General features: G+C 39.7%; 1 protein-coding gene across 6 annotated transcripts in view; it reads right to left on the bottom strand.

The window, feature by feature from the left end:
• Positions 1 to 9,579: 9,579 nt before the first annotated feature.
• elmo1 (engulfment and cell motility 1 (ced-12 homolog, C. elegans)) overlaps positions 9,580 to 23,361 on the bottom strand; it is a 155,569-nt gene continuing 141,787 nt past the window's right edge. For all 6 annotated transcript variants that reach the window (XM_084738408.1, XM_084738410.1, XM_084738407.1 and 3 more), the window contains 5 exons: positions 22,400 to 22,512; positions 16,505 to 16,612; positions 15,775 to 15,857; positions 12,937 to 13,014; positions 9,580 to 11,093 (listed from right to left, as the gene is read on the bottom strand). In XM_084738408.1, coding sequence (XP_084594534.1) covers positions 10,893 to 11,093; positions 12,937 to 13,014; positions 15,775 to 15,857; positions 16,505 to 16,612; positions 22,400 to 22,512 — 583 coding nt within the window. In that variant the 3' untranslated portion in view covers positions 9,580 to 10,892. The remainder of the gene's footprint in view (positions 11,094 to 12,936; positions 13,015 to 15,774; positions 15,858 to 16,504; positions 16,613 to 22,399; positions 22,513 to 23,361) is intronic.

The raw sequence follows: 23,361 nt of genomic DNA, 5'->3' as shown, positions 1-23,361 counted from the left end.
ACATAAAGAGGACATCAAAAAAAAAAAGGAAAAAAAACGGAAAATGCCATGCTGGGGTTTGACTAATATGTTTTAAAGAAAAATGAGTGAGAGGCAGAGATGACAGGTGACTGTGGGACCATTTTAGCTCTGTTAGGTTTTGTTTCTTCTTGACAGGTAAGTTTCCTGGTGTGCAGGAATATGATAAAGACGCAAAAAAGTAAGGCATTAGAGAAACAGGCTACAGGCTCCATTGTTCTTTAGAATAATTAGAAGCCAAATATAAGTTCTGGATAAAGATTTTCCCCAGTTGACAGTTTTTCATATGTACTTTTTTGACAACATCTTATTCAAACTTTGGCAAGAAGGAGTGACTTATTAAACATCATAAATATTACATATTTCTAAGGGAGATTGGTTTCAAAGGTCAAGAAACTTTACAGAGCAGAATGGAAGAGAAATCCAAAAGTGCTTGGGAAAAAAAGGAAATTTTGACAATCTACAACTCCAGTGATATGACTGAAAGCTCCAGAACAGCTACTAAATTGACTTTGTGGTGAGTTTCTTTTCTCGACTGCTGTTTTCAGGGTTAGTATGAACTTTTGTCTCCTTAGAGCTTGAGTCTATGTGGCACTTGGTGATACAAATAAACTTGATCGCCTCTAAACTACAACCATTTTTCAGTCATACAGAGTGAATGCATCTTGGCAGATTGCTCCACTCGCAGCCTATTAGAAATGCATTAGTCCTGGTGCACTTGTATAACTCTTGTAAACACTGACTGACTGCAGCGGTCTCTTCAATCAATCACCACGCTAACGCCAGTGAAGGAGATAAGACTTCCAGATTCACCACTGAGATAGGTGAGATTAAGCAGCTGTTGAGGTGGACATGGAAATCAATTCCAGAGTTGTATCCGTTTATCTAAATCACAGTTCCCCACTCTGTAGGGATGATCTTTGTCTGGGTTAATGCAATCATTTCGCCCTACTAATCCTGGCCCAGGGCCCCAGGTGCTGCAGCTGGAGGAGCAGTCACAGCCACTGCTCACATTCACAGAGAAAATCTACCTACCGACTCTAGGTTTAAGCGGGTAACATGCAGTTACACAGGCACGACACCTTTTTTGGTGTGAATCACCTAGTTTACTCACCAAATTATCATTAGAATATAAAATATACAAAATTTACCCTTAAAATGTAAAGACAGCCGGCTGAAAATCAGTTTCATTGCCTTTGTTGGTGAAAAAACCCAACAGACTTGACTATGCTTCAACTTCACTGCAACAAGGTGAGAAGTTAAGAGACTGGAGGTGAACAAAACCTGGATCATCAGCTAACATTAAGTTTCTTTGTAATTATTTTACACCACAGCAGAAGTATTCAAGATGAATTCCAGAAAAATTAAGCCACATGTTACACTACGCTCCCTTGAAGTTCCTGAAAACTTGGTTTCAATTCTTAAACCTGCAATAACTGATTTTCTGGCAGTTTTGTTTTTTAAGATCTTTGCATTTGTTGGATAGAGACGGTTCAGAAGCAGTCACGAAACAAGGGGTAGGGAGGGATATGAAATAGGGTTGCAAAGTTGGAATTGTACTGGCGACGGTTTTGACCATGCAGCCATTATGTGCTGTCACTATTCAGCTATCAAGGCACTTAACAGAAACAACATTGACATATAAACACATTTTCAGTTTAACTTGCTAGAAAACAGTTGCTTATTTACTCATCCAGCACTTACAGAGCAACATTATCATTCATTTGTTTGTGGTCACCTGCTGATATTCACTCTCCTTTAGCTTTGTTTTTGGTCTCCACCAACTCATACAGGAAATATGAAGCTCTTTAGCCACTAAATGCTCCTCTATGTTCACCAGCTAGTTGCTAACTGTGTACAGTGGGTTTTCAGAGCATTTTCTGGGAAAACACCTGCCCGCTGTGCCTGAAAACGATGGGGAGCCGTCAGAGTGAACCAAAAGAGTAAAGTTGTGAGACGGACAGATAAACAATGAGCTGAAACTCTATTAACCCCTGTAAATCTGAGGGGAGCTGCAGATTTGGGTAGTAATTTTATTTTATTTTATCACTGTGAGCGATCCTGATCTTTTGATACTTTGTTATCTAAAAAGATATCTATGGCTGCTTTAAATATTTCTTAATTAATATTCATGGATATATGAATTTTAACACATATAATAAATAAGTCCAAGTTTGAAAACCTCCCTTGGTATTCATAACACTAAACAGCACTAATAAAAACACTGAAATAAAAACTCAGCTCTACTTTATCAAGACTGTGTGGGTTTGATCAAACTCGATAGGCAGTGGCCTGGGACCAGAGGAGACAATCCCTCAACTGTCATCAGGTTTTGTTTCAAATGTAAATAAACTCTGATTGGCGCTCAGACATTTGTGACATCATCTTTTTCCAACTGAGTCCCACCCACCTCACGCCGGACAAAACAACACCAGTTTCTACTTTTTCAGGGTCTTTCCTGAGGTTAAACATGTATGTATCTGTTATCTATTGGGATTAAATTTGAGTTATTAATCAATAACTCTCTGCACTATCCAGACTCAGCACCTGGAGGTGTCTGTCACATTAGAAACTGCTGCACCCTGCATCGTTCAGTCTGCTCTCGGGTCAGGTGAATAATAATGTACAAGGGATATGGATCTGTCCCTCCAGTAATCAATAACATCAGTGTAGCAGAGCTCCTATCTGCAGCCTCTGATGGCTCCGCATTGGACAAATGTCTCCAGTAATGAGAGACTCAGAGAGAACAAGCTGAGACAACAAGCTGAGAAAACAAGTCAATACAAATGATGAGCAGGAAAACTTAGAATAGGTCTCACACATTTTTTTCCTCTGTGCCCCTAAAGCTGCTCTGTTGGCACCATTACGTTTGTGATTTACTCGCGTAAGATGACATTTTGTCAATAACACCCTTAGGGAACCACTGAACTATGGCATCACATTCAATAACAAACGGCTAGAAATAGCAAGTATAGTTTCTTTGTTTGTATTGGCTTCACCTTTAATCCGTCTCTACTTTGAAGACACTTTGATGACGCACAGATCTGGTCCAACTTTGAGAAAAGTTAGGATTAGTCCACTCAAATCACAAAAACACTTTCTGATTTAGAAATTTGGTTTTATTTGCAGAGATTCTGAGATATCTGCCAATACCCTAATATTGAAGTGGATGGAATTACGGCAAAATAACGAAAATAGCATATCATCTCATTGTTAAGCATTTACTAAATATTTTTCTCTTTTAAAGTAAAAAAATACTTTATTATTCATTAATTAACAGTATGCTTTTTGCAGCTACCAGATCTAAAATGAGAACAAAGCTTTATTCAGGTTAGTAAATCCTTAATTATGTTCATATTAAAAGTAGCTTTCCATCTGAAATTAACACTTCTTGTGGTCAAAGTTAATAAAATGTGACTAACAAATTTCACATAAATACGTTTTGGTGATGAAGCACTCTTTAATACAGCACTTTTGAATTTTTTCCATAACTTTTCATCACTTCTTCACACAGCTCAAGTTTCCTTCTTCAACACATGGCTCTGCCAGACAAAACAATATCAAAAGAGGCGCAATTACTGCCATGTCTCCTGATTAAATATTGATGAATACATTTCTAACTAGTTAAATTCTTAATGGCAACTGATCAATTAATGATTAATCATTAACAACCTTACTCCAAATGTTTGCTGCCGCACCACTTTGTTTTGTTTTTCAGTTGTATGTCTTTGTTTTTATTGGCTCGTTTGTGATCAGATCATCCGATTGGCTACAAACATGCAGATGAAAGGTCTGGATATTAATTCAAACTGTACTCAGTACTCAACTATGATTTTGGAAGTAACTAGTAGATTACATAGAGAAGTAGTACCCCAAAAAACTACTTAATTACTGTAATTTGAGTATTTATAATTAGTTATTTCCACCCCTGCGTACAAATGCAATGTCTTAAAACATTTATTTTTCAACCAGTAAACTGCATATTAAAAAAGATATTCAGAAACTGTTATAAGGTATAAGCATCACTTATCACTCAGAATGGGTCTGTTGTCTTGGTAGAAAGAGGTTTTTGTTTGTGTTTGGCTGAAATGACCCTACAAACACTAACGAGGGCAGAAGGCGGACCAGTCTGGATGCCATGCCAACTTGTCTGAGAGACGGCTCTGGAAGAACGCGTGCCCATATAATCAGTTCCAGCCTTAATCTGATTTGATTAGTGTGTCCTGCTGGACGAGGAGAGGAGCAGCGCCCTGCTGGCTGCAGCCCCTCCGGCTGCTGTCACACACTCTGCGTGAAGTCTCTGAGAAACTTGTAATGAGGCCAGCCAAGTCTTTTTCTCTCCTGGCTCTCACAGGCGAGTCAGTGTACATGGAAACACACAAACACATGATGGCAACGAGCACCTCAGGGAATCAAGATATGGTGAGTACATAAAAATAGCTACATTGCTACACACAAACACAAACAAACACATACAACCAATATAGTGATAAGTGATATTGATTCATAGCTATAAGACTCCCACAGAGATGTAGTAGTGAGTGGCAGAGGTTAAATCTGGGTTTGAACGTGCGTCAAAAAATATGTGGGTTTCATTGACAGAAATAAAGATGGACGACACGTCTACACTTCCTCCATCTGTACAAAACTGAAGCCAAAATATCCCAGATACAAGCACTGCCATCTTGTACTGGCCAGAGTGTGTCCAGTGCTAATCATGGTTAAAGCTGCCGTATGGAGGAGCGGAGCTCAGCTGTCAATTGTTATGTGAAACCTGCTTTTTATAGTATCAAATAACTAATTAAATCCAAACTGATCAGAAAAAATAACACTTGAACAAACACCAGTGTGTCATGCTAAAATGACAGAAACCATGTCAGAGAAAAAAATATTTTACGTGTACTTTGATGTCCTATAGGCTAACATAGCGGGGGTGGGGTTTATGTCCTATACTACAGCCAGCCACCAGGGGGCGATGGAGATATCTAGCTTCACTTTTGGAGAGCTGTTATGTTGTCCATCTTTATATATGATTGATCTGGATCAATATCTTAATACAAGCAAGGTTTACAGGAAGTGGGCAAAATAATAGCAACACCTTTCACTGTAGTCCTGCAGTAAACATCAGCTCAGGTGACACTGTCAGGGGTTTTGATAAACATTTTGATTTTTCTTTTGTTAGACATGAATCCTGTTACTTCAGTCACTTTCTCTGTCTTTGGCATTATGTTGTCATGATAAATGAGACTCTTCCTTTTGTCACATATTTGCACTTCAGAACTGATGCAACAGCAGGTATGTGGCTTCTTTTATTCCTGTATGTATTCTGTTATTTGACAAGCAGAAGTCTGGTTTTCTCTCAGACCACTTGAATAACATTATGTTGAAGGCTATCATGGCGATTTTGCCAAACCAAAAGTTAAGTGCCTACCCACCTCCAGATTGACTGACTTATGTGGTTGACACTGTCATTTCAATTTGTAATTTGACCAAATTCGTTATTTTATTCAAAATTTTCACTAATTATATTTTAGACACTTTTGAAACCTTGGAAATCCACATACCCTTTGGCAATATGAATACATGAAGTCCCAGTTCTTAAATTGGTTATCTGAACCTTTGAACTTGTTTTATTGGTTTGTTGTGGTGGTCATTGTTAAGACTGTATGTTTCTGTTTTGTTAAAATTTGTTGGCAGGGCTTTACAGTAAGACCATACTCTTATAAATAGTTTAGAATTAAAGTATTAATTATGCCAGTAATTGTGCCAAAGTCATTTCTAAACAATTATAAATAAGTTAACTGTGCATGAATCTGGTTATTTGTTAATTTGATGCTAAATGAAACATTCTGACTATTAAGATATACTGACAACAGTTATAACAAATATCTGATGAGGCTGGCAGGTGTAACTGCACATCTAATGTGTTGTCAGAGATGATTAATGATGTATAAAATGTTTATGACATTTTTTAATATATAGCTTGGAAGATTGTGATTGTTATAGGAAGGGGGTTGGAGAGTATGGGGATGAGATGCAGCAAAATGCTGCAAAGGGCCACAGGTTGGAATCAAAGCAGGGCTGCACAGAGGACTGATCGCTTCAGTACATGGGGTGTACGCTCCACCAACTGAACTACCAGGGCACCCCTACAACATAACTAATAACCTCATTATAAACAATTCATAAATCATTCATAACGATAGTCTCATTGTGAAGTGGTACCAAAATGAAATTAATATTCACTGCAGGTTTTTCTTTTTTAGTGCAAGTTGTTTGGGTTGTTTTGTCCACACTCTGCATCTGTCTGACCTCCCTTGAGGTTCTCCACTTTTTTTTGTCCCTCTCCATCGGTTCTCCTCCTCCATCCCTGCTAACGAGTGGCTAATAGAGTTTCATCAGAGCCATCAGCTCTGGTGAGTAAACCACTTCACAGGCACAAAACACACCACAGCTCCCCCTCCCAGGAATGGTGCCATTAAAGTGTGACTGCTGAAACATCTGCATGCTGTGTGTGTGTGTGTGTGTGTGAAAGACTGGGTGGTAGGCAGTAGAGAGTGTTTTCTTTTTTGCCCAAGAGAGTGTGAGACAGATGCTGTTAGGCTCTGACTTACATTTCTAATGAGCACAGAGGCATCAGTATCCATTGGTGAGTTAACAATCTTCCCCTGAAGACGGAGCGCAGTGGAGGTCCCTGTGCTGGCTGCTAGATAGAGCCGTCAAGCAGGAAATGGTGTCACACACGGAGGAGTGAGGGACTGCTACGACCTATGTGCAGGAAAATAAATATCCTGTGACACAGCCATGCATGTAATGGGAAAAATCAGGCACCAAAACCAAGGATGCACACACACACGCACACACACATGCACACACACACACACACACACACACACACACACACACACACAAAGACAAAGACAAAGACAAAGACAAAGTGAGCTAAAATATGCAGCTTAGAAGCAAAGGTAGATCCCCACTCGTTCTGGGTCATAAATTATAAATTCATAAAAGTGTAAGACTGATTGTTTTACAGTACAATATTTAGACATAAATATTTAAGGACAATGACAGCTTTTGCAGTTATTTAGCTGCAAATAAGCTGCATTCAAATTCTGCTTCCTTTACAGTGGTATTAAGATGTTGACAAATTCTGTGGATTAAAACTAATACTACCTTTTGCATGTTAACATGTTATTAATGTAACTACATTTGTCAGGAGGACATTTAGCTTTGATGCAGGTGTAGATGTAAAATGTAGGTTGACATTTGAGCTTAAGGCCTGGATACACGAGAGATTCAAGAGAGTGTTTATGTACAGCAGGGTGTCTTTTCAGCTCTGAAGGCAATGACAACACAGGCTACTGAGGCATTGTCATCAAATGTCAGCAATTTTTGTCCAGGTCTGTTGGGACCAGTGCCGCATTTTATGCTGCTGTTACTGTGGTTGGACAGCAGCAGCTCAGAGGACACATGCAGGCTGTGTGAGCTGGACAGGAGGAGACGAACCTGGAGTCTCTGGAGGAGGTGGTGGTGGTGTTAGCATGGTGGAGGAACTGTGACACTGTGAACAACAACCATCAAACAACCAACCATGAAGTGTGTCTGTGATGTGCAGTGGGTGAGGAAGTATTCATATCTTTTACTTTTACTTTGACTGTTATACTATTATATATAATATAATTAGATTATCATTACAGCTGCATTATTGTTAAAGCAGATGATATTGAAGCACCCCGTCCATCTATTATCTCTAACTGATTTCCTTTGCAGAGTCGCAGGAGGCTGCAGCCGAGTCCATCTGACATTGGGCAAGAGGCAGGGTACAACCTGGACAGGTCGCCACTTCATCACAGGACTGACACATTAATTTTTCTGAACTGAAAAATGGACCCTTGTGACTACTCAAAGAATCAAAGAACTGCTCCAGCACCACCTGCACGAAGAGGCGTACCGTATGTTGCCCATCCAGCTGCAACAAGTGCAAGTGAAGAGGGAAGACGGTGCGACACCAGCTGCTGTCAGTGAGGAGTCTGTCACATTAGACGTTTACTGCCCTTGTGACAGTGTCTGTGTGAACCAGTGTAAATCAATTTCAGGTGAAAAATATCACAGTTTTAACTAAAGTGATTAAAATTTCTTCAAACAACTTCAAATCCTCAAACGTGTGAAGCTGGACATGTTTGTCATGAAATGTTTTGCATGAATTAGTTTTCTGTATTTGTATATACTGTTCAGTAATACTAGTATTTCTAACAAAACATCACATCTGGTAGGGGGATATTGCTTGGCTCCAGACCTTTGAATCCACCCACTCCACCAGGTTGACTGATCGTAATGAGTTGACAGTTCTCTCTGATATCAGACAAAGAGGAATATTTTTTTAAAGTTCAAATGATATAAAAATGAAACACTGACCAGGTATATTATATACCTCAAGATGATTTATGGCTGTGTAGAATGAAACATTCAAAAGTAAATATAATAGAGGAATGCCTGACAGTGTGCAGAAGTTTTTTTTTTTTTTTTTTTTTTTAACTTCATTTCAAGTTGTGCCCTCCAGTGCAGCTATCACTCATTCAGGAGTGAAGAGATTTTTTCAGTTATTAAAAGATAAATTCATGCTGTGTAGTTAGATGTTTAGGGTCTATTCATTCCTCCCTTTTCTTCACCTGAGAGAATGTGAGATAGGAAGTATGGTTATGTGATTGTGTGAGTGGACATGTCGGTAGGGGGAGATCATAGCTGATAGAACACCGTTCATGGTGCACCACTTTTTGGGCATTTTATTTAGTATTAGTTATTTAGTTTTATTTTGAATCTGTGATAACAGTATAAAAGGAACTTGTTTTTTTTTTGTTTGTTTTGATAAGTCTATTATTGTTCTAATTATTGTCTGAAAACTGAATCTGTATTCTAATGTTTGGAACAAAATCATTTTCAACAAATATTTACATTTTTCATGTACATTTTGTAGACTTAGTTTACTGTGGTTGTTGTCGGCGGCAGACCAGATCATTTCAGTGCAGTCTACATTCACTGTAGATTCATTTGTTTGAATTTCATAGGTGCTTTTACATTTAGCTTTTATTTTAGATTAGTAATGATTTTCAATAACACCTGGAACAGCTAGATAAAAGATAAAAGATAATGCAGATGTGCACTGGTGCTATACTTCTGTACTGAACTGTTTGTTCTTATTCAAGAACCAATATATGAGGTGTTGGGATTGCAGAGAGTGTGTGTGGGATTTTTTTTTTAAATTGTTCTTCTGTTTTTTATGTCAGTGTGGTTGTTTTGTTTTTTAATATTAATTTTTTTTTTGTTGTCTGTTGTTTCACAAAATGTAAGGTTTTATTTTACTGAAACAGATCTTTTATCTCTGAGCATCACTGGTGGCCTCTGCCTAAGGACTACAGATGAAAATTAGCTTTTAGTTATATCTGGTACAATAGATGTATTGTGCACTATCCCTGCTAAATAAACCATAAATAAATAAATAAATGACCGTTGAAGTGCGTGTGGTTCATGAATGAAGAGAAGAGCAAGAGGAAAAAGCAGTTACGGTTCTTAAATCTTTAATGTAAACAGCAGTTTTGAGGGGCTTTGAAAAATCCTAAAGAAAAAAACATCTGAAGGTATTAAATAGGAAGGGGGGAAAATATATAAATCATACCAGAGATAACAACCATGATTTGTTTTTAAATTAAAAAAATACATAAACTTTCAATTTTGTGGCCATATAGTCCCGAACACACACACAAAAAAGACAACTTACTTCCCTTGACCAAAACACTAACATCCTCTTTGTAATACCAACTACTTGGCAGTTTCACAATTTTAAAATCACTAAATTATGACCATCTTACAAATGATAAACAGAAAAAAAGCTCAAATATTGCTTAGGAATGTCGTGTACAGCAGTCATTACAATGAGAGAGACTTAAATGAGGGAGAGACGAGTGTGTGTCTGCATGTGTGTTTCAAAATGATGGTGCTTTAACGGTTGATTCTGGCGAAGCCACTGTGTAGGTGTGTACAATATGCGATATAAGCAGCGGTGGGATAGTAACATTAACATCAGGATATTTAAAAGAAAGGCTTTGAAGGCCTTGATGTTGAGGATCGACTTATTCTAACAGTCTTCAGTATATGTGTAGCAGGACAGAACGGATATAAGAGACCATTTTCATTAAGTTTTTGTCTTAAGATGTACTTCGACCTTCTTTTTCAGCCTCTTGGGAAACATTTAGCTGCCACAAATACTGTAAGTGAGAATGTGACAGGGAATACTGCTGGAAAGCTGACGACAAAACCCCGCCCCTCCCTGTTCCTGGACTACACAACCATTATCCCTCCCCCCCACAAAAGCCCTGAGGAAAAATAATAAAGTAAACATAAAAAAAAACAGGACGACAAGGAAGCTGAATCAAATAGAACTTCTAAGCATTTTTCTACAACAACCTTCAAGCAAAATGACAGTGGGCACCTCGGCCGAGCAGAAGAAGAAGGAGTGAATGTTTCAAAAACATCAGACATAGGAGGAGTGAGGAAGAAGACGCAGGACGACCAACCACAGGCCAAACAAACACTTCCTGGTTTCTCTTCTCCATGGCAACCTGCATCGACCCCGAGTCCCTCAAGTGCAGCGAGCCGATTAATATGCACTATTTTCTCTCTTATAAAGCAAGAAGCAAGAGGAAAACAGTTCAATAAATCCTTTTTTCTTTCAATCACAGTTCATTTTTTTTTTTTATATTAGACGGTTTTATTTGTTTTTTGTTCCAGTTTGTAAGAAAAAAAGGGGATTGGTCCAGTGAGTACAGTAGGTGCTGGGTGGGGTTTGGGTTCAGGGGCTCCTAGGGGTCGTTTGTCTAGTTACAGTCGTAAACAAAGTCATAGTTGCTAGGTTCTTTGGGAATCGGGGGCGGGGCCTCAGGAATCTGGATGTTCTCTAGATCCAAGAGGCGGAGCTTCATCTCCATGGAGAGGAGGGTGTCCATGTCAGATTTGGTGTAATCGCTGGTCATCTCCTTACCCAGGAGGGCGTTGAGACCATCTGTCCACACGCAGTACTGCAGAAACATGGACAGAGGCAGATCCAAAATTAAAGAAAAAAAAAAAAAAATCCATGCTGGCAGAAAGAACTTGAAGCGCAAAGCTAACTACACCAAAATTCACAAGCTATAATTAGACATGACATGTTTTCAAACTCAAAGCAAGCTGCTGACTCCACCTGCAGGCACAAAAGGAGCTCGCCACCAAGGGAGGAAAGTTTGTGTACACTGTGACTCAGGAGAAACAGAGCAGGGACACCTTCTTTTCTTTTGTCCTGAATAAACCCCTATGTTTAGAAAATTTCTTTAAAAAAAAAGTTTCATGATCCAAGCACAAACAAAATTATGTCATGAAGTCACAAAGAATGCAATCAGTGTGCAATGTGTGCTATTACACCATAATCTACAGAAAAACAAGAACACTGTCCATGTATTTGTCGCCAGGCAGAGCAGTTTTAAAAAAAAAAGTCTTTCAGGTAAACTCCAGGTGAAGTTTCAAGTCAGTTGAGTCCATGTCAAGGTGTGTGTAGTTGTGTGTCACTGCTTTACCAGGTTGCTCTGAAATCACGAATTTATTGTGGATTTAATGAAATAGCTTGTTTTTTGAATCTTAATTGCATGTTGTACAGTTGTTTAAATGATGGTGCAAACAATTAAATATATTAAATATGGCGACACTGATTCCAAGCTAAGTTAAAATAGTGTTTGATATAACGACAAATATACCATCATCAGACATCAGACATCATGATTAAATTAGTATACTTTTCTGCACCATTTATTGCTTGGTAGCTTAGCTTAAATAATGTATTTGTCCATTATGGACAATATTGCAAAGCAGTGAGAAGTGTTTTATGGAGATTTCCCAATATAAAGTTACATACATACTGTGGTAAGTGCCCCATATACCCCACTCAACTGCAAATTCTCTGTCTCTCTGAATGCTTTTAAATGACACAGCATTTTAACCTGTTATGTCTTTAATCATGTTTTATTTTAGATCCATGAGATGAAGTCCTCACAAAGCAGCTTTTTTTTTTTTATTATTTCTTAGAGATTTTGCATGATGTTTTGGATTCGAAGTCAGATGGAGTTTTGGTTTGTACTAGACATGCGCATGAATGTGTGTGATGTGAAACACATTCAAGCTGATCCTTCCTGTCATGTTATTCTGCTGAGCATACAAACATAAATGCAAACATAAAAGCAGCGAAAAAGATGTAAACATCTTTTTTAAATCTCACACACCCAATGTGCTTTGGTGAGAAAATTTAAACGAAAGCATTATATGGCACCTTAAACTGTCAAAGTCTCAAGTCCTCATTTTTGTGACTTAAAAGACTTGTGTGTGTAGGATTTAGTGGTATCTAGTGGGTAGGTTGAAGATTGCAAACAGTGGGCTCTATCTGGAACTAGTGTTTGGTTTGTCCATTCTGGGAGAAAGTAACATTGTGGTGAAAATGGCGAACTCCATAAAACTCCTTCTGTATAAAGGGCTCATTCTACAGTGATTATACACTAATAAAAACATTATATTCCATATCTGCCATATTCTGCCAATGAATCCCCCTAAACTTGACATACTGGACCTTTAAGTCTGGCATGAATTCTGAAGTCTGATGTCTACAGCTGTGGTTATAAGTATAATACTTTTCTTTTATAGTTTTTCTAAGCAGTTAGGTTAATCTAGCCTTAATACATTTTTAATTTGTGCCAGAGAAAAAAAACACTTAAATCTGCTGCAGTGATAATTTCCAGTACATATCAGACACTTGCATATACACTAAATAAAAACATTTCTGTTTGTGTGATCACACATGTTCTTTCTGTTTGACACAGTCAATAACCACCGCTGGCTTACCTCATGCTTGTCAGGAGCAATGAAGTTTAAATACTCGTCGGACTCGTAGAGGACAGAGAAGGCCAGCTCTAACACCTCCTGGAGAGAGGACAGAGTGAAAGGCATGGGGGGGAGGGAGGGACGAGGAGGAGAAAATGGTGCAAATACACACATACAGTGACAGGGGTGGAGGAGGTGGGATGGAGAAATAAAAGAAAAAAAGCATGCAAGGAAAGAACAGGTGAGATTTACACCACAATGCTGCCATACCAGTGCAATCTCCCTCACGTCTTGTCACCATCTGTTACATCAGCTGCACATCAACTCATCAGGCATCAGCGAGGTAGAACTCAAAGGAAGAGATACCTGGGATGCCCTCAGATACTAGATATTGAAAAACGCCTGGGGCAGCTGGGAATATGATGCGATATGATTTTGGGTGAATTCCCTCAATATCCACTCTGGTCTACTGTAGGAAATAAATTTAATGTGCTGTGAGGACAGAACAGGGACAGAGAGGGACGGATTTGTATACATGAAAGCAATTCACTAAATGCTTGCTTGCAATTTGCGTGAAATTAGTGTCTGATGTACTGAGGCAGCAGGTAATTACACAGTCAGAGACTGAGACTGCAGCTTAGGTGCACTCTGTGAGGGAGAGCTTAAAATGATGCAGTTCAGTGGTGAGCTGCTCAAATAAGAATACTTATTATTGAAGTAATGAGGGTTCAAAACAGCTACTACACAGTAGAAAATCATACAGGAATTTAGTGGAATCAACTAATCTTTTCTCATTAATGTAACATGAATATACGAGTATTATTTGTTCAAGTTAATAAAATTTAATTTATTTGTTTTCAGAACAACTTAGAGCCATGAAATTTTGATTTCATTTCTTTTGATTTGAAATGATTCAATAAATCCACTTTCAAAAGAAACATGATCAGCATATTAGGTGACTTACCAGCATGCATTGTGTGGGAATTACAAGTCTCCTGAGACCTTATTGTGTTTTTTTTTTTTGTTTCTAAAACTCAAAGATTTAAGCCTTTTAAATTATCTCAACACAAGGTTATAGGTTGGCAAAAAACATTTTTGTGTCTGTGTTCTCTTTGTTATTGTATTTTCTTTTCTTTTTTACTGTTTAAAGCACTTTGATGAACCACAGGTTGTTTTCTAACTGTGCTATATGAATAAACTTTACTTAAAACTCAAAAATATAGTGTTTTCAGTCAAGTCGCCTTAAAATAGTTTTCTCAACTTTTTGTATACAGTGTATTTGGACATCTGTTAATCAATACGTACTGCGAGGACAGAACATTACAACGTTTTTGAAACTAATAATGTGAGAGTTTTTAAAACCTTAAATTAAGTACAGAAAAACCTTAAGACACAATAGGAAAGCTTGAAAGACTCTACAATGCTGGCGGCTCTGTGAACATCGGCCTGTTAGTGCGGCATTGACACAGTGAGCATGTTGTAAATGAAATAAGTGTAATCCCCACAGTGCATTAACAGCTCTGTTAACAGTTCAAGTTTATGGCCACAAAGACACAACTCCGCTCTTTATTTGGTGTAGTAAAATGGATATTGTGTCCATTTATCAATGCTCTTTTATAACTGTTGTATTTTATTTAAGTGCAGCTCTACCTTCCTTGCGGCACTCTGTCTGCCATCACTGAGATCTCAATAAAATACTGCCTAATTAAATCTTCCTTTCCCCAACCACAGCTGCACAAATCTCCACCCGCTCTTTAGATGCAGAGGATTTTCCACACAAATTGGATCCGTGGCAAATTGCATGAACATTAGCAAATACAGCAGAACATGCAATCATCCACACTTATCATACTGTATACCCTCCAGTATTTGCATGTTCCTGCATGTACATAAAGCAGAGACGTGTTTCAGTAATGAGATGCAAAATGCACCACAGATGAAAGGCAAACTGCGTTTCCAGGTCGATGCACCTGTTTGCTAAACACACCTGTCTTGAGGAACATAAGGTAAACATGGTCCTGAGTATCTACTTATGGGAGATAAATGTGTATAGAATAATTCCAAAAAAAATAATGACATTTATCTAAGAATCGGGAAGAATTTTGGAAACACTGCTTCCCACCTCACTCTCCCACCTCCACTTCACTGTTTCACAAATGTTTCTGATGCCAGCAGCTCTGCTCCGGAGCCCGTAGAGGTGACTTTGGCCAGCCTTGTAACAGTGAGTAATGAAATGTGCTTGTGTTCTCATTCACAAGACTGGGACAGGCCTGCTAGACGGCCCACAGACCCCCCTCAGGTCATTCTCCTAGACCTGCGCTTATCGACAAGGTAATAAAGGAGACAAAACGGGGAGGAGGTGTGCTCCTTTGTCTTCAAGGCTATTTATCCAAGATCCAATATATCAGAGTCCCGCAGGTGAGGAGGAGGGTGAAGGTTTGCAGAGGCAAAGTGCAGGAGAGGATGGACTGATGTGTACACAGCTGCACACAAGATGGCTCTTTCATCCTGGTTAGGGAATGCAGAGGGCACGCTGAAGTGTTACTTTCAAATTTAAACGGCAAAGAAAAGTTGCTTTTGGTGGCTCTGGTGTGATTCGTGCGTGCTGCTAAGTTAGCGTAATTTCTATACAATGCCACTGATGGATACGTCTCTCTGTGCTGAGCACTGAGACGCAAGTTACTGTGTTATTTCCCAAAGCAAATTTATGTAACTGACATCATGTTATGCAACTCTCACGCATACAGAAACACATTCCCTCGCCTGGTTACACACCCACCCACCCACGCGTATGCACGTGTACACACAAACACACACACATACACATACATACGCACGCACCCACAAACACGCACACACCTTGTTTTGCCTCAGGGCTCCCTTCTCCTTCATGTGAGGACAGTCTTTGCCGGTGATAACAGCTTTGATATCAGCCACAGGCACTGCAGAGAGGACACAAGTGAGTTAACAACAACAACAACAACAACAACATCGGCATGACAACTGTGTCGTACAGATGGGCAACTGGTTTATTCAAGTGATTAAAAGTTAAACTTCTCCCAAGATCTGTCACTGTGCACGCACAGCAAGTAACACTGATGTTAACACCAACTCTTAAAGCCGTCACTGTCAGCTGCTTGCAGTGGTGGAATGTAAATACTTACATTTACTCAAGTACTGTACGTTGTAAGTTTAGTTTATTCACAAAACAGGTTGAAAAGTAGGAGGCCAACATTAAGAAAAATAATATTTAAATACATTAACTAACCTATCTTTTTGAAAACAGAAACAGATGATGACATTTCTACATTATTATCGGTCTAATTCCACATCTGTGGACCTCTGCAAATCACACTAAAGCGTGTACATTCATATTTATATTTTTTGCCCTTTGTTACATGGTTTTTACAGTCTTATATGTATACAAAGGACAGTTGATTGGGATAAGGTCACAGAATCTGTTGTTGAGCAATACAACATTGTACATTATATACATGTTCTACACCACTACTTTTCACAGGAAAATATTGTATTTTTTCCTCCACTATATATTGGGTAAAGGCTATCAATTATTTCACTCGACACTCACGTTTGTCCTGCAAAGAGTCGTGGGGCACTTCACCCTGGGGGCTCTCCTCCAAATCTCCATAGTGCAGGACTTTATGGTTCGGAGACAGACGGCAATACCAAAACTTATCTGGAAGAAAACATGAGGAGAAAGGAAGAGAAAGGGAAGAAAGGGGAGAGACAGATTTAGAGGAGTTATGAAATACGTCAGTGGCTGGCATAAGACATGATATGGGATTGCGTGAGTCATCAACGGGAGAGAAAATTAGCACGGCAAAAAATTTGTGACAGAAAAGAGAGAAAACAGCCTTGAGGAAAATCCACAGATGGGCCATGATGCTCTGCATGAGGGGGGGATCTTGATGGGCAACAAAAAAAAACAGTTGGCCTTCATCATTTTAACAATGATTCAACAACAATATACACAAGTCAATACCACAAAATGTTAACCAGGGTGTTTTTTTTCTCTCTCTGGCTAAAATGAGGAAAAGATGAAATCTTAACTGTGTCCTGTACATGTACCTCCTCAGCACAGCGAAAAGTATTAAAAAGAGCCACTAAATTTGACAAAGCAGCATATAGTCAGTTTAAAAACACAGGTTTTTTTTTTTTCATTTCCTGAACAGTAACAATTTTGGAGATACAAGGTTTCTGCCTGACATTCACGTTATGTTAAGGCAGAGTTACACTAATAACATACACAACAACAAAAAGACAGTTCTTCGGTGTTACAACATGTTTTGATTTTAATAATAAAGGACTTATTTACAAGACAGCCAAGCAATCAAATCATTTTCACACCATGGTGCTTAAAATGTACAATGAAACACAAAAAACAGAACACCTGCAGACCAATAATTCCTGTTTTTTTTTCATATTTTTCAGATCCGCTTGTTGTTTGGGACTGTGTCAAAGGTGAGGATTTGATTATATGGCTGCTTCGGGGGCCGTACTTGATGTTTTTGTATTGGACCATGTGCAAAAATATTTGAACAAACAAGTGGAAAAGACAGAGAGAGTGAATTAAGAGAGCAAGCACCATTAGCAAGTACAAAGCCATGAATTAGAGAAATAAAATATTATTTTCTGATTTTTTTTTTCACAGCATTACGTTGAAAAGCATAAATAAACACACCCGCAGCTCCACACAATGGCAAATTTTGTGTGAACGCAGCCGAAGCAAGTCTGCTCTGCCTGTGTGCGTGTATGTGTGGAAAACTTTCTGCGCCTCTCAGCAGAGAAAAGACACACAGAATGTGATGTAACTGTTGGCTGCCATGTGTTTATAGCTCCGACCTCAAAACCTGTTCACTATACTGGCTGGAGACTACACATCACTACTGAACAGTCTGAAGCCCAGAGATCAGGGTCTGTGTAGATACAGCCACCACTACACACTTCTACTGGGTCAGAAGTGATGATTTAGAAGGATTATTGCTGCATAGTAAGTCTTTAAGAAGACATAATTGCTGATCAAGTTATGTTTGTTTCATTCTTTGCTGATGTGATGTGTAACCCTCCTGCAGTGGAGGCCTGGAACGATCCGCTGCATTTGTAAAAACGCCGGTCACTGCAGACCAGCCTGGTGTTCTTTAGCGGTTCCCTGCCAAGGTGGGCACCAAGCTGAGCTGGCAGTGAGCGGCCACAGACTGGGGAGGTCTGGCTGCCGTTTGCCAGGGTGGCACAGTCCAAATCCTAATTGCTGAAAATAGACAGTTGGCGGTGCCAGGCTGGTGCACAGTGGCACCGGTCCACAGGGGAGAAGATAGAGATGTGTGTGGCAGCTGTGAGGGGAGGGACGCTTTATGAGCGTACGCTATCAACTGTTCAGCTTAACTGATTGCAAAATGTAACTGACTTGTGTGTGCATGTGTGTCTGTATACAAACACATGTTATTCCTTTAGCATGTATCTCTATCTTGGGTTGAACCCCTTAAACTATAATTGTCTTAATCTAAGTCAGCTGCCAGGACGTGGGTGAACGATAAAGTGAGATTCCACAGAATCAGGCCAAATTTCCAATTTTAGTTTTGCTTTAGTGCAGTATTTTTACACAAGGTGCACTCTATCCTGAGCCCCAAGTGATGTTACCTGCCGGTACCCTGCACTTAAAAGACTGTGCAGGTAATGCTCTTTCTTCCAAACTTCAAAACACCATCAACATGAGCTTTTAGAGAGAAGCATCCCCTCATAATGGGCAGACTGGCACTTTGGAAGGCAGAAAGAGAGAGAAGTCATCTGCACTGAAGTCAGCTAAATTAATATTTGATGTAGATACTTGAGTCCCTGCAGGCTGGAGGACTTTGAAAGAGTCTCACAAGATGCCGAGGGAGAGGAAAGGAGAGGGAGGGAGGAAGGGGAGCACATTTTATGTATGTAAAAGATATGACAAGACACATAACATTACATTGCCAGAACCATGTCCACCAATTATGTCATTTTTAATGCAAAGCTGACATTGTTTGAGATGTCTCCGTTATGCCACCTTGACATTGTCCAAGACAATATAACCCGGTAATGACAATTTGACATTAACAAGACAGCATACCCTGTCAATGTCTGTGACAAAACCTACCACATATGGCAGTTGTAATAATGTAACGTTAAATCATAAAACAAAACCGTTTCTTTGAGTTTGATAATGTCAAGCTACTATGACAAAGTCACTTACATGTTTCGCTGTCTTGGTTAATGTCAAGTTGTCACAACAAGACATTATTGGCTTGATTACTGTCAAATTCCTATAACAACGACATCTAAAACAATATCAACATTATCAAATTACATAATTGACTGAATACCACTTAATGACAACAGTCATAAAAATTCATAAAGACTCATTCATGTTCATGCCAGGTGTCCTGACATGTTTATGAGAGGGACAGTCTTATACACACCATTTTAAACAAAGTGTTACTAAGAGTTAACATCTCTGAGAAGTATAAGCATTTTGTACAAAACACAAGAGAGAAATGACACTAATAAACCGGCGTTCTGTATTCAGCACCCTGTTTTTGATTTAACATCTCATTTCATGTGAACACCAAGAGAGAATTAAATTTGCTATAGGGCTCCTTTTATTCTTGTTCGGCTTGCAGAAGTTCTGCGAGACAAAGTGCTCTTCACATTGGATGTACTGCGAGTACCAGCACGAGAACAGAGAGGAGAGGGAGGAAAGGATTATCACGTATGGGTGGAGGGAAGAGAGATGAGAGTGAGGGGAATGGATGAAGGGTGGTATACATTCTGACATGCACAAGGATAATACATAGCTTTTTTTGGGGGGTGTCGTGAAGAAACAGCATGTCCTTGACTCTTTCTCGAGTCCTCAAAGGCAAAGACAGCTCCAGCGAGCTTGTCACGGGCAAACGACTCTTCTACAGTCAGCGTGCTGTTGCGGCAGATTAAAGCTGGTGTAACCCTACAGGCGAGTGCGCTAAATTAAATCCAGTGAGGCTCATGAACTGCTTTATATATGTGCGGGTGTACTGCTCCTGAATGGCTAATGGTTTTGTTTCTGTTTAGTGTGAGTGCTGCTGCGTGCATATAAGTGCATGTGTCCTCCTTAACAATGATATGGTAATATGGGACTATTCATGGCCTGTCACTGCGTGAAAAGCCAGACGAGCATAAATCAGCAGCAGCGAAGGCAATCAGACACTCAATCTGGGGTGATGCTGAACATCCACCTGAACATCTGTCCTGCAACGTCTTTTCAACTCAGATCTTTTGTCTCTCGACTCCTACATTCATTTTTCTGTTTCTGTAACCCAGCTTTGATGACATCTGGCTGACAGCTGCCGAGACAAATCGTGATCAGGCTTTCAAATGCCAGAATACATTGGTGTCAGTGGAGAAAAATCCACCTGCTTGTGCTCAATTTGATTTGACTTATTTGGAGTTCCTGCGGGGAAGCTGATGACAGTAATGCAGTAACAATAAACCAACCCCCCCACCCAACCTGAGCTTGTCAGTTTTTTTTTTAAATCCATGCATTTGTGTATGCAGACAGAGAGGGTGAAGGAAAGTGCAAAGAGGGAGGACAGAAAAGTGAAGGGATCAGGTTTCAACCAGATTAAACCCTCTTTGAGTGAGAAGCAGTATATTATACAGGCTAAATGCTGCCACTGCTACTCCTTTCTTCTCCTCCCTCCTCTCCTTTCTCTCTTGTGGCAGGGAGTGTGAAACACGATATCAGCCAGAATGATTCGAAAACGCTCCTATCTAAGCTGGCTGATGGGGTTTTCACTTCCTACTTTCCTCATTTCTCTCTCTTTCGCTGTATCAGTGAGAAAGAATACCATTAATACTTGCACTACATTAAGTCAAAAGTCTATACTGTAGGCGCTTAGAACGCAAGACATGTATTTCCAAAAACTCAACATGTCATGGCGCCATAGACAGACAAATTAGACATCCTTGAAGTCCTTTAAGGGATAGCAGTCAGGGGTCTCTGTTGTCAAATTTTTCGCTTCATAACGCACCACACGTTTTCCCAGAAAAAGATGTCATCTGGATGACAGCATGTGTTGCATGTGCCTGTCAGCATTAATGGTGACTTCACAGATGTGCAAGTTGCCTTAAATTCCTTGAAACTGTGTGTCGAGAAACGTTCTCGGTCTCAGGTTTTCACAAACTGGTGAACCTTGCTCCATCCTCACTTTAGGATGACTGAGCCAGTTGAGGATGCCCCTTTCACACCCAATCATGATACAATCTGCTGTTTTCAATTAACATGTTAGCCTGTAAAATGTTCTACACAGGTGTTTTCTGAGCAGTTCACAACCTTCCCAGGCTTTTGTTGCTCCTGTTAGAACTTAATTTGAATGTACTGAAGGCATCAAGTTAGAATTAGAGCATATTTACAAAGAAACAATAATGTTTGAACATTAAATGTCTCGTCTTTGTACTGTAATTGATTGAGTACAAGTTGTGTCAGAGTGTCCCAACTATTGTCCATAACAGCAGCTATCTGATGGCGAGCAGTGAAAATATTCTGAATATTGTGTACACTTAATATTATTTTCTTTTTAGGTGGCTAACATAAGTTTTGCTGTTGACCCTGTCCACAGCAGTACATTGCTTAGCTTCCTACACAGGAACTCCTGCTGCGTCTCCAAACTCGGGGCAGGTCGACGGCCATTTACCTCATACAAACCCACTTCAAATAATCCCTGTTAAACATCTCAAAATACCCTCTGAAAGTTGCAGCCTTCGACATCCACCATGCTAAAAATCGTCTGACTTGTGTTATTTCTCGGCAAAGGCAGTGCAGCTTTATCATTTCCGCTACACCCTCCACACTGTACAGCCCGGGGTTACCGCAGTCTGCTTTTTTGTCATTCTTTCATTTGTTTTCTTTGAGCTTTCTCTAGAATTTATCTCGACAAGTGAGTATTAATGCATATTTACCCTGCTTTTGGGTTTATGTATCTTTGCATGTCATATATCTGTCCATGCATGGGGCAATGGGAGGGGGGTGTTGCGTTAGTGTATTTCAAGGCACAGAAACAAGTGTACTGCATCTCTGTATGTGTTCGAGTAAGAGAGGTGTCGTGTCGCTATATGTGTCTGCCTCGAAGGCTGACAGAGCCAGAATAATGTGTGTGAAACATCACGACAGCAGCTCAACAGCAGTCCAGAGCTTCAGAGATCTCCTGTGATATCGTATCTCCTGTGGGGTTTTCATAACGCAAAGGGAATAAGGCGATGAGTGGGGGAGCAGAGAGGAGGGATAAGGAACAAACACAGATGGAAATGGGAGGGGAAACTGAAGAATTGCCCTTGTGAACAAAGTCTGTGTGGTTGTGATTCGTGGATATACTGTATGCATGGTTGTACATGCATGTGTGTGTGTGTGTGTGTGTGTGTGTGTGTGTGTGTGTGTGTGTGTGTGTGTGAGTACTGTGTAGCTCACCTTGCCTCCTGCGACTACTGATTTTCCTGAAGCAGGTTCCCTCACACAACCTATTGAGCCTCTGCTGTTTGATCAACTCCATGATCTCGGGCTGGATCTTCTCTCTCAGCTCCCTGCAGAAAAACAGAAAATACACACACACACACAGACACACACACACACACATTATTAGTTTAAAGGTGCAGTAAGCAATTCTGGAGAAAAGTAGCTGACTGTTGAGTCTCATGCCCAGGACTTGCAATACTTTTGTTTTGTGAATGAGACTCCCGTCATGGGCGAGACATTCTAAAGTCTGAAAACAGAGCCAAGAGGAGCAGAAGACAGGTTTTCTCTCAGACCATTTGAATTACTGTACATCATGCTTAAAACACTGAATCGATACATCGATCAAGATTGTTACACCCCTAATATTGTATTGAAAAAACATTTTCTGGTTTTCCCTCTGATGTCCTCTGGTTGAAACTGACCAAACAATGGGACATCAGCAACTGTTGTGCCCACATGGGATGAGGGGAGGCGGACTCTGTGTCTTACATCGATGACACTCACAGTCGCTGCACAATGTTTCCGAGACGTTGAACTTTTTATGTGAAGATGTCGACTGTATTATCATCACCATCTGTTTGATGCTGTTTACATTCAACCTGACGCAAATTAAAAAAAATGTAATAATTTCCTGGGTGTATATGTGTATAAATGTCAATAAATGCACATATTGTTTTTTTTTTTTTTTTACTGTGATTTGAAGTTTATTCATTATCTTATTAGCCTGAAGGTACTATCAATCTAAGTTAATTGTACAACCCTGTGTTGTATAATGTATAATAATTGATTCCTTGATTCCTTAAAGCAGGTTAGTTAACCATTAACTGCAGTTAGCTTGGTAAGCTGTGACTCAGCCCCGGGGTGCTGAAAACCTACCCTGGCATGAAAACCACCTCGGTAGTGTAGCTTCCATTTGT

Source organism: Lutjanus erythropterus, chromosome 16, assembly GCF_056507025.1.
Source record: "Lutjanus erythropterus isolate fLutEry1 chromosome 16, fLutEry1.hap2, whole genome shotgun sequence".
NCBI lineage: Eukaryota > Metazoa > Chordata > Actinopteri > Lutjaniformes > Lutjanidae > Lutjanus > Lutjanus erythropterus.
This window is presented reverse-complemented; position numbering and strand designations above follow the sequence as displayed.